The sequence below is a fragment of the Brienomyrus brachyistius genome, chromosome 9, assembly GCF_023856365.1.
Source record: "Brienomyrus brachyistius isolate T26 chromosome 9, BBRACH_0.4, whole genome shotgun sequence".
Classification (NCBI taxonomy): domain Eukaryota; kingdom Metazoa; phylum Chordata; class Actinopteri; order Osteoglossiformes; family Mormyridae; genus Brienomyrus; species Brienomyrus brachyistius.
Window position 1 is genome coordinate 27,622,402 of NC_064541.1, and position 18,579 is coordinate 27,640,980.

General features: G+C 51.0%; 1 protein-coding gene across 1 annotated transcript in view; it reads right to left on the minus strand.

The window, feature by feature from the left end:
- LOC125748586 (RNA-binding motif, single-stranded-interacting protein 3-like) overlaps positions 1 to 18,579 on the minus strand; it is a 157,891-nt gene that overhangs the window by 24,340 nt on the left and 114,972 nt on the right. Inside the window, 6 exon segments of the mRNA XM_049024886.1 lie at positions 293 to 313; positions 315 to 400; positions 11,887 to 11,900; positions 15,047 to 15,112; positions 16,632 to 16,678; positions 16,680 to 16,790. Coding sequence (XP_048880843.1) covers positions 293 to 313; positions 315 to 400; positions 11,887 to 11,900; positions 15,047 to 15,112; positions 16,632 to 16,678; positions 16,680 to 16,790 — 345 coding nt within the window.

The following is an 18,579-nucleotide window of genomic DNA, read 5'->3' on the forward strand; positions in this document are numbered from 1 at the left end:
GGATTACCATCATTTTTTTTAATCTGAGACTGTACTCAAAAACGAAAAAATGCCAAAGTTTTGCATTTAGTTTGGTTACTTATAGTTCAGGTTAGGGCCCGGGTTGGGGTTAAGGTTGTCATTGTTGAGATTAAGGTTTTGTCCATATAAATGAATGGGGACCCCCCAAAAACATAAGACTGTTTGTGTGTGTGAGTGTGAGTCGTGTTTCTGCACGGGCATTTCCGCAGCTGCTGTGCAGATCTGGCTGTGTGAGCGTAACCTCGCAGACAGCAGACACGCCTGCACTCACCTCGCCTTCTCTGGGCCAGGGCCCGTCCATTCTGGGGGTACTTGCTCTGGTTCTGCCGCTTTTTCTGACCTCCATCGGCGAACTTGCACAGCAGCGGCTCACTAGGGGCTGTGGGGCGACACAGACACACACACACACACGTGTCAGATCCATACTTGTTCACATACCAGCAGAGGCTCACTAAGGAGGCCCAGGGGGCCAGGAAAACCCATTGAAAAGTTGCGTCCTTCTAAAGTCCTCTTCCTTTCCTTTGTATTCTCCCAGCCTCCTCCTTCCCCCCCCCCCCCCCCCCCGCCCACATACACCTACCTCACTATCAGAACTCACTGGACTCCACAGCCGTTGGCAGGTTCATTTAAAAGAAAATTCCGCTCAGTCAGAGCTGGCAGATCATGAAAGCGCATCACACACCCTCCTCCTCCCCCCCCCCGCTGAAAAAATAATCGCTGTAATCGCACCGGTAAATATGTTTTGGAGAGCTTTCCCAAGCATCTCTGCTGGCCAGAAACTGCGCTCAAACACACAGAAAGGCCCCTGGAATGGTTTTCTCATGTCCCACTCTTGGCCTGTACTTCTTTTAAGGCTTCTCACGCTTTCGGTTGCCTTTCTGTAAATACCCACTAGGGGCACTGAAGCTGCCATTTAGCTAACTTTGGAGTCAGAGTGCCAGGGAGTGCCACACATGTACACACACACTCAGAATATTAGAGTGCACTAGAAAAATTATTATAAATTGCCCTTGGGACAGTTAAGTACATTGATATTTAGTAACAAAAAGAATGACTCCTTTTTAGTAATCACAGAAAGAGATTAGCGACGTGTGAAATTGCTCAACCTCTTACAAATCATTAATTCTAAATCTGACATTTTGCCCTCTTCACCAGTGCGACCGGTCCATGTGTGTGTGTGTGTGTACATCTGTACACGTCTGTGTGTGTGTGTGTTTGTGTACATCTGTACACATGTCCGTGTGTGTGTGTGTGTTTGTGTACATCTGTACACATGTCCGTGTGTGTGTGTGTGTTTGTGTACATTTGTACACATGTCCGTGTGTGTGTGTGTTTGTGTACATCTGTACACATGTCCGTGTGTGTGTGTGTGTTTGTGTACATCTGTACACATGTCCGTGTGTGTGTGTGTGTTTGTGTACATCTGTACACATGTCCGTGTGTGTGTGTGTGTGTGTTTGTGTACATCTGTACACATGTCCGTGTGTGTGTGTGTTTGTGTACATCTGTACACATGTCCGTGTGTGTGTGTGTGTTTGTGTACATCTGTACACATGTCCGTGTCCGTGGGTGTGTGTGTGTACATCTGTACACATGTCCGTGTGTGTGTGTGTGTTTGGCGTCTTCTCAGCAGAAAGCAGACTGATTGTCCCGCCAGTCCTGAGAGACTGGCTTTGATCGGCCTCCCCACCCAGATGGGATTTGCAAAAGACTAAACAAGAAAACAAAAAAAAACTGTAGTGTAGAAAAAATAAATGGGGGAGGGGGGGCATGACAGCAGTTACAGGAAAGATGGGATGTGCCTCCCCCCTCCCCCGTCCAGCACACCGCACAGCATTCTGGGAATGAGTGCCAGAATGAGTGAAACACTGGGGCTTGTGTGGGCATCCATAAGGGCCAAATTTGTCCTGGAGTCTTTATGGCTGGGGGGGGGGGGGGGGGGGGGGGACAGGGGCTCAGACCCGACCCCCTCGAACCCATGTGACCAGCTGCCAGTGTACCAGACACCTGTGTCCACTGGGGAATCCTAGCCCAGCATCCTGTCATCACGGCCACATTAGTGCAACGACATGCGGAGGAGCTGCCGGCCGACTCTCTCAGCGCGCACACACGCGCACGCATGCACGCACACACACTCGCACGCGGCATTTCATCTCGTCCCTGTAAGGATCCCTTCCTGTAGCGATAACACGCCAGAGCCATCTGTCAAAGATCGTTAAAAGAGGTCGATAAAAAGCAAACAAGCACTGTGGGAAAAGGCAAATTCTCCAACAGCAAATGGATGTTTGAAAAGGCTCTTATAAGTCTTACATTTTATGGTCCTACTGTACGTCGGGTGCATAGGGAGGCGCCGGGGGTTTATGGGAAAGTTCTTATGCTTTGTTCCCCTCTAGGTCATGCCTCGTTCTAGAAATACATTCCGCTGGTACAAAAGGAAACCAGTGGCCCTGCATTAAAGTTCATGAGCTGAATCCACTTATTTATGATTCATTTAAACACCTAAAAGAAAATACTAAAAAAAAAAAAAAAAAAATTAAAATACTGTAGGAAACGTTTTGCATCAAAGTCAACAAACGCTACTAATGAGACCCTCTGAGACCGAACTAATTGAACCGTCTTTGCCCAAGTTGCCATGGAGATGCACAAACAAGTTCATGCAGCGCACAGACAGTCCTCTCTCTCGCCTAGGAAGGTGCTCCATCTCGGGAAGGTGGGTGTGTGACAGCGGAGATGTTTCACCTGCGGTGAGCGGCCGGCTTTCAAGATGACCTCACCACTGTGCACTCAGACTTATGACTGAGGCTGCCTGTGTATATTTTATTTATTTCACTTTTTATGGGGATCTGTGTTAAATTCCCTCATTTTGCGGCCCTTTCTGGACGTTGGGGCTTAATAAATCAAAGGTGGATCCTCACACCTCACCAAAGAAGAGGACTGCGCTGGCTTGACCATGTGCTTTGCTGCAACCAGAGACTCCCAGCTTCAGCCCTGCTTTGGTCTTATTCAAAGTCGCATTTCATAAAAAATTTACAATAAGCGGGTCAATACCATAGAATTATTATATATGTATGGAAAATTGCTCCTCTATCTATATTCTGCAAGTCTCCCCTCCTGTACATTGAGGGTTGAAATGATCTTCTGTTCTTCTGTACCTAGCTCCAGCAAGGTGGAGCGCTACCGGTTTTCCCCCATTAGGTAACTTCCTGTCACGTGACCAGACACTCCATCCTCCACACGGCCTCGGAGGAGGTCTTACAGAGCATCAGGCAAACTTACTGGGGGCTCGCACCCCGTTAGGTGTCTTGGACAGCCCACAAGGACAGCCTGCACAGGTGTCCTCAGAGAGGCTGCCAGCTACACTGTCGCCCCCCCCCCCCCCCCCCCCCCCCCACCGACACCCAGGCACAGCTCAGGGAAGAAAAGAGGACGAGTTACACCAGGCAGAAGGGGCTGAGACTACCCCTGTCAACAGGGGGCGCTGGCGGTCATACCAAAGTCATTAGCTCAGCAGTGACCCAGCCTAGCCTGCTGCCAGGATAGGTGACAGGCTCATGGGGGCGGGGTTGGGGTCTCAGTGGAATCAGTGAATAGACACTGCTGTCAAGGGGGTTGGTGTCTTGCTGACCTCAGAAGGTGCGATGCAGCACGTAGCCAAATCGAGAGCCGGCGCCTCCGCCGAGAATGTGCTTCCTGTCACACGGCGATCAGACGAAACTGAGTCGATAACTCTGGGGGGGGGGGGGTGGCAGTTTGGGAACTGCAGACCTTCAGACTGTCACCTGCCGACATGCTCGATACGGCAGCTTAGCCTGACCTGCCTCGTTTCTGGACTCTCCGGTCGATCAAGCTGCTTTTGCAGCTCAGTCTCGGTTCTGTTTAGGAGGGACAGCCGGCAGGGATGCCCGCGAGCGAAGCCGGCATGAGTCACGGCGGCACAAACAGGAGAGCCCACGCTCCTGTCTTTGATGCGCTAGCGGTGAACAGCTTGCCAATTAATGGGCAAAAAGAATAGGCCAGCAGCCGACCCACAGGCAGCCCCATCCAGGCGGTCAGGTGACCGGGGTCCAATGTCTAAGAACCAAATAACCATCCGTACCTAGACCTCCGCAGCAAGGAGCCCCATACGTCTCGCAGGGGCCTCTGAGCAACATCTCTGGCGACACCCAGCGTGACTCAGCTCAAGCAGCAGGTGGGGGAGGATCATCTGCCCCAGGGCAGCAGGTCAGTACACGTCAGGGCAGAGCGGGGGCAGGAAGGAGGTGTGAGGAGCCGGTGGCGACAAAGCAGGAGCCATGCCAATGCTAGCTGGTGGGCGAGGATCCCACGCTGTTCCCACTCCAGTAACATTTATATGAGAGGAGAGACCCCCTCCACTACTGCTCCAAGCATATGTAAGCTGCGGGTCATGGCTCTGCAGAAAAACAGAGCGGGGGGAGCAAAGATACGCGTGTGTCCTGGCGCCCCCTGCCTGCAGACCGTGGAAGGCAGCCTTGGACCAAGCAACAATCACCCAATAGGGCAGAACGGGCCGTGGATCTGAGCCAAGTTTGATGGTGCTCCCTCTACCACCAAAATGTTCTGCTCGGAACCAGTGGATTCTGGAAGACTCCTTTTTTGGGAAGCTTCAGCTGGCTGTTGATGCCGTTATTGGGGTCGTCCCTCAAACACACACACGGGAAATGCCGTCACGGTCTTCCTTAAACATGAAGCACACCCGCGTGGAGCTGCGACGAGTGAGACGAGAGCAGATCTGATGCAATATTCACCACCATCATCTGCGGTAATCTAGCGCCCATTATCCCAGCATGCATTGCACCTAGCACCCACACACACACACTCAAATGGGCGGCAGTGAGCAGGAATCTTATTGCAGCTGCAATATCGCTGCTGTTGTCTAGCTGTATGTTATGAGGGGACCTGCAGGAGAATAAATGTAACACGAGGGATTTTCGGGCTCCGTATATCAGGTGCACTTTTTCTATCAGCAGTGCGGGTTGACGTTTATTGGTTCATGGCGCTCCACTCCGGACCCGAGAGCTGGTGTATCAAATCGTCCCAATTTCAACGATTCACATATTCTTGAATAAAAGCCCCCTTTTCAGCCCATGATTCATCGAGAAAAAATGAGAAAGAAAAAGAGATAGAGAGAAGTGGCTGGGGGCAGTGCGGGGGGGGGGGGGGGGGGCGGGCTCAGCTTTCCCCAGTACCCAGAGTTGTTAATGATACAAAGAGCAGAAGTGCCAGATCCAATTAATTACCAATGCAAGCCACAGCGGTAGCTGATGCAGTGCGGGCTGATGCAATGAGGGCCACAGCGTCATTTACAGTGCGCGGGGCCCTCACTGTAATTACAGTGCAGTGACATGTGCTTTACACTTGCTGGGGCACCTTTAATGTGACTTGCTTGTCACGCGAGCCTGAGCAAAAGCAGAGACTGGGTGTGCCCTAACTGCAAACAGGAAGAGCAATATTTTCCCTGGCACTGAGCACGGTGTCCTTAATGGCATGTGGGCGGTATGATTGTCAACAGCCACCCGCAGAAGTACATCAACTGCTGGCTTTCTTGTGCATCCTGTAAACGCTCCGGGGGCGGGGGTGATGGTGATGACGATGAAGAAGGCAGTGTTTTGTTCAGCGTTGTCAAAATTGTTGGTCTCTTGTGCCCCCACACCGTGAGGAAAGACAAGGGAATTCTGGGTAGCGAAATATACAGAGTGGAGTCACATTGAGGTGTCTGCCATTACATTTACTGTACTGTAACAGGCACAGGCTGCGTATCAGTGCAGATACTGTGTGACACACAGCCTGTGAATCAGTGCAAACAGTGTGACACACAGCCTGCATATCAGTGCAGATACAGTGTGACACACAGCCTGTGTATCAGTACAGAAACAGTGTAACACACACAACCTGTGTATCAGTACAGAAACAGTGTAAAACACACAGCCTATGTATCAGTGCAGAAACGGTGTAACACATAGCATATTAGTGCAGATACAGTCTGCCCCTAGTTTGCCCCTAAAACTCATGGGCAGTTTAACTTCAGGTTTAAAAACCATTATAGTGAACTGTTTTCCAGTTCATAAAGAGTGAACAACCTGGTGATCATGTTAGCGATGACATGAACTATTACACAACGAGAATTTCTTTTCCCCAGAGGTAAGAAAAAATGGCTTTTGATTATCCACAATTCTGAGCATTTTGGGATGCTAACATCCATCTATCCATCCATCCATTTTCCAAACCGCTTATCCTACTGGGTCACGGGGGGTCCGGAGCCTATCCCGGAAGCAATGGGCACGAGGCAGGGAACAACCCAGGATGGGGGGCCAGCCCATCGCAGGGCGGATGCTAACATCATTTAACATAAAGATGTCACAGTATAGATAACACCAACAAACAAAACATTTTAGTGTCACTGGAAAATTGTGTTTTACAAGATCCTGCAAACCCTATCCACAGTTTTTTTTCTGCAGTGTTGATATATCCAAGGGTTATCTATTCAAATTCAACTAAAAGCACATCTTACTTATATACAACAACAGTGCATCTTGGAAAACAACATCTGAAGGACGAGGAAGCCCACCAGTATAAGAGCGGGTAATTTACACTCGTGCAAAATTTCCCCTTCAGGTGACAGTTAATCTATCCACTGCGATTCAATGCATATTCTAAAAACTTGAATGCAGTGAAGTTGTTGCAGTTTGCTCTTATGAACAACACCCATTACCTATTGATTATGTCTTTGTCTTTCATAATAAACGTTTTTTAATGTTTGTTTGAAACATGCTACTTGTCTTACAAACACAGAAAGTGAGAAGACCTAGGGAGGAAGACGTTTAGGCAAAAACACTAATAATTTCAAGACATGGCAAACATCATACAGCAGAGTTTGATACTGAGTGAGCCTTGGGCTTATTTGTAAATGACCCATAGTCAGGCTTCATTTTTATCCAACCATTTAAATGTAACCCAGATGACAGTCACTGTCAGGGAAACTGCTAGAGTTAAACCAGAAGAATGTTTTAATACCACTTACAAACACTGGAAAGGATGTGACCAGGAGCAACAGGTGGCTTCGTAATTTGCAGTCGGCTGTTTGCTGGTCCTGCACACGCCACTGTGGCCTCCAGTGGGCTGGAATTAGCTCAGAAAGAGCGAGTTCTTCTTTGTTTACCTTTGCTCCACCCCCAGCTGTGTAAATTGACACAGTGTAAAACTGCAGGTTTTCTTCGTATAAAAATACCTGCTCGCTGTCATAATGCACCGGATTGCTGACAGATCCCCAAAGAGAAATCCCCCAAAATACTCCCGCCCTCCGTGCCTGACCGCTGTCACCCATGCTGGGGCGCCCCCCCCCCCCCCCCCCCTTTGTAAAACCGGCTTTTCAAAAGACTTTGGCGCGCTTTCATGTCAAATGAAAGCAGTCATTATGGCAGACTCCTGTCTGCTGTCGCTGGTATTCATAGCTGACCTCGGGGGGGCAGCGTGGGGGGGCAGCGTGGGGGGGCAGCGGGGCCCCTCGTCAACATCTCAGCTGGGATTTCATGGGTGCCCGCCCCCCCTTTGACCCTCTCGCTAAGAGGGGGCCCTTATTTCTCATGATTAAGGTTCCTGTTCTGACAAAGATAAGGTCCTACCCCTCCAGCCTAGACTCTCTGTGAGTAAAGCTTCTTTCTGTGAACAAGAAAAGCGATGGTTCTCCCTGAGTGAAAGTTCACGTAGGAGATGGAGCCGCGTCTCAGGTGCTGGACTCTGCTCTCCCAGAGCATGACGCTCTCTCTCTCCAGGAGACCCCTCCTCCCCATTAACAGAAATCCCTCTGCTTATGAGAGAAGCCCCTCCGTGTGTGTTAGGGTTTACAGAGTGCACTCTCCAGCGCTCAAGTCCAGATTGAACATTTAAATAATAGATGTCTCCATTTGGGAAACCCAATTCAGGATTTCACTTGTCACGGAGTGTTGGCAGGGGGGGGGGGGGGGGGGGGCACACCGAACCAGCCAGCTGCTATGGCTCCTGAAAGACAGCGCCGGGCTCTGAGGCGGGCTGCGGGCGATGGGCCGTCTCCGTCGATGCCGGCGCACTTAACATGAGGCTTTGAAGCTCTGATACTGCAGGCTGCCGGAACTGATCAAAGGAGCCACCTAAGTGCTCACGCGCTCCATCCGTCGAGCATGGATGAAACACGCTGGCTTCTTAGTGCCCCGCTAAAAAAACGGAGCTGAGAGCATGTCAAGGAATTCCGCCGGCCGTGAAACGACATGCCATTTCGGGAATAAGCGGTAATTCCATACTGACTGCTGCGCTTCTGGGTGCCGCAGCCTTTAGACGGCGGCCGCCATAACCGCTCCTGCAGTAACTTCTTCCACTAGCCCTAATGCTAAGCGGCTTAAGCCTGCCATCACCGAGGGGAATTTACATTAAGCAAAACAAACAAAGGCAAGAAAAGCGGACTGTAGGAAATAAAACACGGCATGTGTAATCAGCTCGCTCCCTCCGCAGTTTAAGAGCGGCCTGCGGATTCCTGTTTGTTGTGTGTTTCCCCAGTTAACGGGTGCCCCTCTAGCGCCCCCCCCCCCCCCCCCCCCCCATTGTGCCTGGGGAGAAGCAGGGTGGTCTGCTGGCTCCGCACGGCATGGAAAACTCAAAACAGACTCTGTTGATTAGGGTTACACCTCTATGTTTCACGAACCACCCCCAGGCAGCCACCTACTCCCTGTCCCATGCCCCCGCCCAGTGAGATTAAATCATATTTAGGCAACAGCGAGCTCATGATGCCATGACAACCACAAGGGGTGGGGGGTGGTGGTGGTGGTTGGGCTGTAGTTTCACTGGAGTAGTGCACACTAGTCACTCTGGGGTATAAGGGTGTGTGAATAGTGAATATTTTTAAATGGCTGTGAGTATTTTTAAATGTGTGTGAGGTATGTTTCTTATGTCTCTGTGTGTTTTTCATGTCAGTGTGTGTGTGAATATATTACATTGTGATAAACACCTGTCATTTGTACATTGTGAGGACTGCCTTTTTCAGTTTCATAAAAAATATGTGACTGCAATCAAAAAACTAAAAATGCCAAGTTTTTATTTATTTGGTTACTTATGGTTATGGTTAGAGCTGGGTGGGGTTAAGGTTGTCATAGTTAGCGTTAGCATTTTTCCCATAGAAGTGAATGAGCGGGCCCCATAAGGATAGGTATACCCTACCTGTGTATGTGTGTGTGTGTGCGAATGTGTGTGTTAACCCCAGTATGGCTCCTGTCTTTGAGCCATGACATCCTCCAGACACTAGGAGTGAGCTACAGACCATCAAATCAGAAGCAGACTGAGTCACATGACCAGTCAGCAACGCTAATGCAGCACATATCCCCCCCTGTTAAACATCCTCCCAGCCCATGGGGAGGTTCCCTCAGGTGGGGATCAAGCTCAACAGGTGGGGCCTCTCCTCTGTCCCCAAAGACAGATTAAAGTGCGTGTTTCAGGGTCTCTATGTAAGCTGAAGCAGGCATTTGATCTGGCATTGGTGGCAGACCTCTCGTTATTGTCACTGTATTGCAGGTGGGTAATCCTCTGTGACAGACATGCACATACCTGACACCCCTAATATGGGTTTGTCGCATTCGCACTGCAGAAAAAGGCATTGTGGTTTTCAGGTGACTGCAGTGTATTATGCGGCAAAGATAAAGATCAAAGGTCAAGTGCCCCCAATGTGATTGGCATTCACAGATCTGCAAAACGGTCCCCAGAATGTCAAATGAAACAGGTTTTTATTACATCGTCGTGGACATTTGGTCCCCAACAATGTAATATAAAGCTAATCCACACACACGCACACACACACAACACACACACACTCTTCCATCAATGGCCATTCTGCTGCATTTTAATTCCTATGCCAATTACCCAACACTCAGAAACACAGTAATACTGATGATCCAGTGTATCAAGAAAATATCAACAAGGCAAATGGTTACAAAAGAAAAATCAGTAGGAAAAATGCATCCTCAGGCCCCCGCAGCAAATGCAGAGACGAACACATCCCAACAGAGCATGCGATACAAGGCCAGTCTGTCCTCTGTGCCCCCCTGCCGTCAGACTGAGGGCCCAGCTCTGATCCAGCTGTGCACCAGAGCACACAACACTGTCTGGTTCAGCCCAGCTGCACAGTGGGACCAGCAGAAGAGAGAGAGAAAACGATAAATTAATTTTAGATAAAAGTAGTATAACTGTCAGTTAGAGGACAGGTTCTTCTGGGAGCTCTGGGGCCTCCGATATTGCCGGAGCAGTGCTGACACCTCTCCACCCCCAGAATGCCCCACCGGTGGATCAGGCGTATTTCTTTGCCAGCATCTCAAGGACCAGTTTTGCAGTGAATTGTGGATTTGTAGTCCAGCTGATGCTTCCATGGATGCACTAGCATAATCCGGCAATCTAGCAAATTAGCCTGAGGTAATAGGCAGAGACGCTATTTGCTTTCTGAGAAAATAGGCTTACTGTAATTGGTCAATTCACGGACACTGAATGCATGACCCACATATTGAGTATTTTGAAATTTTTCATCAATCATGAACTGTCTCATGCCATGAGCCGTGACTCTGATCAAGGAGCCTGACCACGGGAGAATCAGGGTGCTAATGCAAGCTGAGAAACAAGGGCCAGCACTCAGGGCAAGCGCCAAGCGGTGCTGCTGGAGGCTCTGAGCTCAACTGTACAGAAGGGGACATTCTGGAAAGAAACCAGCAGAATAATTATCAGCCGACTGATGCTGGCGTGATGACAGATGAGGGCTCAGGATGGTGACAGTGCAATTGCCAGCGATGCCACCAATGTCAATGGTGACGGTGGGGACACGTGAAAATACCGAAATGGATACACCCATGTCAAGCAAGAGAGCGCCTCCGGAGGCAGAGAGGCGAGGCGAGGATGACCAGGCCCCTGGAAGCTTATGGAACAGGTCAGCTGAGGAGAAACAAATGGTACAGGAGGTGCTGTCCTTCACTCCTCCTTGCTCCCTGTCACTCTCTCTCCTCCATCCCAGCAGAGCCAGGCATGCCTCTGTGTCGTCGTGGCAATTCGATTTCCCAATTTCATAGGCTTGGTGGCGACAGAGCGGCCCAGGGCGGAACACAATATGGCACGTCACGCCCCCCTCCAGCAGCAGAGTGACCCCCCAACCAGCCTCTACACCCTTTGGGGTGTTCTGAGATGAACAAACCGCGACTGGTCACTGAAAAAACACTCATTCTCGTTTTTAAGGATCTGGCATTGGCTGCCGCAAGGACCCCATCAGGATGCATTATGGGTAAAAGCTAAAATGGCCTCTAGGACTGGACATGTATGCGGGGCCCCTGTAAAAATGCTTAAACAGCACAGTGGTAGGTGGGGGCCCTCAGTCGGTTATAAAAACAGGTTTCATCTTCTTCTTTTTATCTGTAAGTGATTTTCCATGAACACAAGCGGCTGAGTTTCTGAGGGTGCAGGTAGGAGTGGCAACTTCAAACTGCCGACGGCTAAATGGAGGCTGATTAGCTGGCAGGTGACCTGGCTGTCTAGCGGGGCGCCCCGCAAAATGACAGGTTTGCGGTGCAGGACTCGGTGCGCTGGGAAGCAGGCCGAGAGCCCCCAATGTGAAAATGACTGCCTGCGAGCTCTCTAATGACTCCTATGTGATTGTGCTGTCAGAGGGGCTACAGAGGCGGCTCTCGGGAGGAAGCGAGAGAGACAGCAGGACTGTGGCTGTGCAGCGTTTTTCAGTCCGGGCTCAGTTCTGTGGACGGGAAGGTCTCAACATCAAGCCTCGCTGCTGACCGTACTCTGAACCTCAACTGGGAAAGTGGGCCTCATTGTTGACCGTTCTCTGAACTGTACCCGGGAAAGCAGGCCTCGCTGCTGACCGTACACTGAACCCGCACCGGGGGGGAGGTGGGTCTCGCTGCTGACCGTACACTGAACCGCACCGGGGGAGGTGGGTCTCGCTGCTGACCGTACACTGAACTGCACCGGGGGAGGTGGGTCTCGCTGCTGACCGTACACTGAACCGCACCGGGGGAGGTGGTCTCGCTGCTGACCGTACACTGAACCGCACCGGGGAGGTGGGTCCTCGCTGCTGACCGTTCCTCAGAACCGTACCTGGAAAAAACGGGCCTCATGGCTGACCGCACTCTGAATAGCATCGGGGATCGAGTGCTTCACTGCTGACCCGTACTTTGAACTGCGTTCACTGTAGAGGGCACTGGATTGCACCGTAAAACTCACTGTACACTACACTGAGGTCACAGTCGACCTCACTGTAAACCCATAGCATGGAGGCACCTTGCAGATCTCAACATAAAATGCAACTGAAAATCATAGCTACCGTAACTCAGACAGATGGCGAGAGTCACTATAGAATGTTTCTGTAAACGGAAAGCTCTCCTCGGTTTGGTAAGCGGTGACGTCCGGCACCCAGCAGTACTTCCCATATGAAAAGAAGCGGGACTCCATTTAGGAGGTGATTGATGGAATAAGCAGCTTCTGGCCACTGTACTGCATTGTGAACACTGTAAGAGTGTTAATTAAAGGCACGTAGTGCAGTAGCGTACAAATTAAAGTGTCAACTGAAACAGCGCATAACCAGATGATATATTCATCTAAATGTCGAAGGGTCTGTAGACTATTAAAATGCTTAATCTTTGTCATCGGGTCACGCCATCACCGATTTCATGACCCCCCCTGGAAAGTCCCGAGGTGCCGGCGGCAAGGCCGCGTCCTGGCTAGAGTCACCCGCTGATTCGCACACCCACTTCTCTCCTGCAGTTAATCGGGGCAGATGCTTTGCAGAGATTTCAGGATTCAGGCCAGCAACGTCTGGCAAGACCTGATTTTTACCCAAAAAAGCCTGTCCTGTGTGCTGACAATGTAATCCTTAAGTCTGCGTCACTCGGCAGAGTGGGAGTGTGTGTCCTTTCGACTCTAATCCAGCACGAAACACTATACCCCCCCCACTCCATCTCACGAGTGGCCGCCAGCGGGGCTGTCCTGTCCTATACTGTCTTGGGAAAGTACTGCAGATAGAGGCTCCTCTCTCTCATTCTTGGACAGCTCTGGACAGGATCTGTTCCCGAAATGACGGACGTGTCCTCGTGCAATCAAAGTCTAGGTGCGTTTCAGGTCCGCCCGGCGTCCTGCTGAAACGGGCTGGGACCTCCTGCTGGACCGGGCCCATCGATCGCCGCTGCCCGGTCAGACACAGGGCGACGACATCACTATGCAGTTACCCGCGGAGATGGAACGGGGGGTGGGGGGGGGGAATGAAAATCGATGTCATACTATTTCTGAGCTTTGAGCTTTGTTGTCAGTACTTCTATTCTTGAGCTGTGATCCATTACCGTGAGCATCTTCAGACGCCTGTGAGATACGCTGCTACTATTTCAGCTCATTTCTCTCCACTTGTTGAAGAGAAAGGGCTTCACGTGTTTTATTTATGGTGGGGGGGGTGGTCTACATCCCCAAAGAAGACCCATCATCCTGGATTACAGTAAACAGTGTTTTCCCGCCACTTCCCCCCCCTGGAATGCAGCGTGGGGGGGGGGGGATTGGCACACAAGCATCCTGAGGACGCTGACAAAAATGGAATCTGCAAAGGAGCACGGGTGGGGTTGGGGGGGGGGGGGGCGAACCATCCATCACAGCCGCCAACCTAGCAGAAACCGCAGACTCTCTGCATATTGAAATGTGGAGGGGGGGGGGCTGTTTGGCACCTCCTGTGGCACTGTAAAGGTGGGGGGGGGGAGGGATTTAAGCTCCCTCTGCTGACAGAGAGACACCTCAGGGAGAAAGTGGCTCTGGGAGGAATGTGGGGCCGGATCCGCCCCGATTGGGGTACCACAGTGGCCCGGGAGCCCAGGCATCGGCGTGAGTCCTCTCACTCGATTTGCTCTGGCCTGGGGGACGTCCCTCTATATGCCTCGGCACACCGGCACATTGCTAACGAGCCGCTCATACCGGAGTCGTCGCACTGCGCTGGCTATTTGGAGATACTGTTACAGGCAGCAGCCAGCCTGTCACTCAGCTGTGCTGCCATGGACAACGCAGGCACCAGAAATACCCCGCCTCGAACCTGGCCGTATGTGGCGGGGGGCTAACCTTTATCCTGCTGGTGCCTGCGTGCAGACACACACACGCAGCCACACTCTGACTAAACGCACTTACCATGTACGCACACACAGGAGCGGCTGCACAGAGGCACGTCTGACAGCCCGCGTGCTGATAAATAACCGCACCCGTCCAGCCCCTGCATCGCCCCACTTGGGGGAGACTCCGCCAAGGTCACACGCCAGGACTCCCAGAGCTGAAATCACACCCCTTCACCAACACTCCCTATGTTCAACCTAATACATCACCAGGAAACACAGGGCAGCGAGTCCACATTCACCACCATTCAAACCCATGGCATTCTGATTGTGGATTAAACCAAGAGGAGGGTCTCCTCCTCCTGATTCCTGAGGGGGACACCACACATCCCGCCAGAACGTCCTTCAAGAACACCAGTGAGGAGCAGCTCTCATCTTGTGGAAGAATTACAGCAAGCTGGCCAGTTCTGTAACGCGTGTGGGTTTCTCCAGAAAGCCCCCCAGCACCTTGCTGGCAGGAAGGCGTTTATGTTCCTGGGGAATCCCTATGAAAAATATCGGCCCCATTTGCTAACTGCTGTCAAACTAAGGAGAGCACAGCAGTGGTCTCAGGGTTCCGGGGACGGATGAGGGGCGTGGGGCCATCTGGACGCGGGGCTTCTCATCATCTGTCATTAACTAGCTCACCGTCAGCTGGCAAAGCCAGGTTGGGGGGGGGGGGGGGGGAGCGCCAAAGGATGCGAGTACTGAGGGAACAGGCCAGCACCCGTGGTCCTCCCCGCCCTTTCGAGGGGGTCATACAGCATCCAAAGCTCCCCTCTCGCCCCCCCCGCTGCAGCCCCACCTACGTCGACACCATGACCTTCGTAAAAACGCTACAGGCATGAGAGCGGTGGACTCACCTGGAACACCGGCGCGGTGTCTTCAGGTACTTTCCGTTAAAATGCTGAATCACCACTTCACACTTTTCGGTGGACTCCATCCTGGAAGGAGAAAGCGCTGCTGTTATACTGCGGGGGCTACCGGGACCCCACTCGCTATCTAGCCCGTTAGACATTTTCGGAATACAATGTAGCAAATGGGAGAAAAAGAGGTGGAGGAGAAGCAGATAGAGGACAGGAGGGATAAAAGGAAGGAAGCACAGAGATATTCTATTCATTTCATTTTATAATGCAGCACTGATGTATCTTGCGTGAGATGTATTGTCGCTGTGTGTATTGGGGGTGTAAAGGGACGGGGGTATGGAGCATATTCCCCCAGATTGTCTCTTTCTCATGGGTGGGGGGGCTGCGTAACTCCACTCGCCCCCCTGGTTGAGCTGGGTTCATCACCTCATCACACTAATGTGTCCCCTAAAAGCCCCCATTGGGGGGAGGGGGGTGCCACCTCATTTGCATGAGCTATCACACGAAACAGAAACTAAATATCTAATATATCTGGTTAACTCAGTAAATGCAGGCTGCTGACTTATGGATCATGGGATCGGGCCTAGTCTGCTGCTAGGCCTCATCCTGCCACCTCGCCCTCCTGCCCCCTGCCCACCCCGCCTCTTCATGCCTGGCTGTCAGCACAAGCCACAAGCCTCCCTCCCCCACCCACCTGAACAGGCCTCACCTGGTCACGCTACAGAAAAAAGCGCTGGTCAGCGGTCAGCTGAATTGAATTTGGGTGGGGAGGGGGCAGGGGGTATGCTCGCAAGAAGAGCTGTTAATAAAATTAGCCCGCCTTGTCTGAAACAATTAGCCGGCTGATGGCCGTAATGGGGGCTGATAGCAGTAATGGAGAGAAACAAGAGGGTAGTTTACCTTGTGCAATAGCACTCCCCCACCCCCCCCAAACATCTGCCCACTCTCCCACCACACTGCACACTCAATTACCCCTGTTACCCTCTCGAGGACTGGGGTCTGTGCTGTGTCTGATAAACTACAGATAGCCTAAATTGGTTACAAAACTGCTTTTTTCCACATCTCTTTCCATGGAATGCTTTTTGGAACAGTACGCCCCCTTCAGCGGGAGATCTCCTGATATTCTCATGCGATCGATTTCCTCGGAAACACGAGTGTGTGAAGAAATACAGCGACTCCGAGGCTTGGCGATCGGAGATGCTTCCGTAGGCCGGAACCACGGCCGGGCTGTCTGCTGCGAGGTTGCGGAACCGTGTCGTTACAGCGCATTAAGGATACGGAATCGGGGCGGAATGAGGAAACCGGGAAATCGGAAGGCTGGCTGCGAGGTTTCAGAGGGATTGCCGGGGATTCTGTTTCGACACGTCCGCTCAGGTGCTGGGAATCACAGTGCTCTTACGCACACGCAATGCCTGTCTGGCTGCAGAGGTACAAGTCAAAATTATTCTCTTTACTTTTTCTTTTAAAAATGTTATGTTTCCATCCATCCATCCCACCCATCCACCCACCAAAGAATACTTAACCTGAATATCAGATTTTGACTTTTGTTTTAAATAGCCGGGGGGGGGGGGGGGGGGGGAGGGGGGCTGGGCCCTACCTGGCGAAGCCGACGCCCCGGCTGAGCCCACTGGCGTCCCGCAGTATCCCGCGTGGAGATGACGTGGCCAAAAGGCTTCAGCATGGTCTCCAGTTCCTGCTCGTCCATGGAGACCGGCAGGTTGGAGATGTATAGGTTGGTCGGGTCCTGCTCCTGTTGCTGTTGGCAGAGGACAGACGCCAGGTGTTAACAGAACGACACCAAACAGCATGGACCTGCTGTCAGGCAGCTTAGAGCGCTGCTTCGCCAGTAGGGGGCATCGTGCTCCATTCATACTGATACAGACACATGGACATACCAGCTCTATGTCCTGCAGCATCAGCACTGCAACACTGTTTCCTAATGACTGATTACTACTTAGGTACAAGTTCACAATGGAAATACAATGTATTTACAGCGATAAATAGATACATATCACAATTGTTACATATACTGGCCACTTGTGACTTCAGCAAGTCCAAAGGTCAAACACTGACGCAACAGACACATGTAGGTCTACATACTTCAGATACTGAAGATCTGCCATTGGTCAAGGTTACAGAGAGGCACGGCGCAACTGTCGGGGGGTGGGGGGGGGGGGGTATTGTTGGCTGGCTGGGAACTGGGGGGGGGGGGGGGTATTGTTGGCTGGCTGGGAACTGTGTGTTACTGGGACAATTTTATTAACAAGCGGAGGGCAGGGGGGGGTGGGTTTGTTGGGGTTGAAGACTGGGGAGGCCAGATGACGTAAAAGCTGAGGGGTAATTAGTGTGTATATCATACCCGCAGTGCAGCTAGAAATCAAGGCAGGTTGGCAGAACATCCCATAACAATTCACTTGGCGACAAACTCTCACTACCGACTCAACTACATATATTATTTTTATCAGTTTTTAAATGACCAAAAGCATTACTAAGGCCAAACCAACATAGAGAAAGAAAAATCTATTTGCCTCTCAACAGCAAATCTAATTGATCTAAGCACACACCACACACACACACACACACACACACACACACACACACAAATTGGTCTTCCTATCTAAATTGGGACCATCCGTTCATTTCTATAGGAAAAATCCTAATCACAATCACGACACCCTTAACCCTCACCCAGCCCTAACCTTAACCATAAGTAAACAACCAAAAATACAAGACTTTTGGCACTTTTATACACACACACACACACACACACACACACACACACACAAATATATGTCAGACACAATCATTTTATCATGCTCTATCTTTTGCTGGGAACACTGAATGTGTCGGCCTGAGGTCCATCCATACCTCCGTTGTTAGTGTACATGTGAGTGTACCGCATACTGAGCATGTGACTGCAGTGTAATACCATGACCGCTGTGTTTTACTGCATACTGAGCATGTGACTGCCATGTAATACCATGACCACTGTGTATTACCACATACGGAGCATGTGACTGCAGTGTAATACCATGACCGCTGTGTTTTACTGCATACTGAGCATGTGACTGCAGTGTAATACCATGACCGCTGTGTTTTACTGCATACTGAGTATGATATTGCAGTGTAATACCATGACCACTGTGTATTACTACATACTGAACATGTTACTGCAGTGTAGTACTGCATATTGAACACCTGACCATTGTGTTGTATTGCATACTAAATATGTGACTGCAGTGCATTACTGTGAACTGCTGTGTACTACTGTGACCACTGTGCAATTCTGCATACTGAGCAAATGACCGCAGTGCAGTACTGCACACTGAACATGTAATCGCGACGCAGCACTGCATACTGAACACGTGACTGCAATGCAGTACTGCACACTGAACATGTGACTGCAGTGTGGTGCTGCACACTGAACAGGCAATCATGATGCAGTACTGCATACTGAACATATGACCACAGTTTCGTACGAAACAAGAAATTTCTGTGCAGTGCTGTATAGACACATACAGCACATGGTGTCCCTCCTGTCGAAA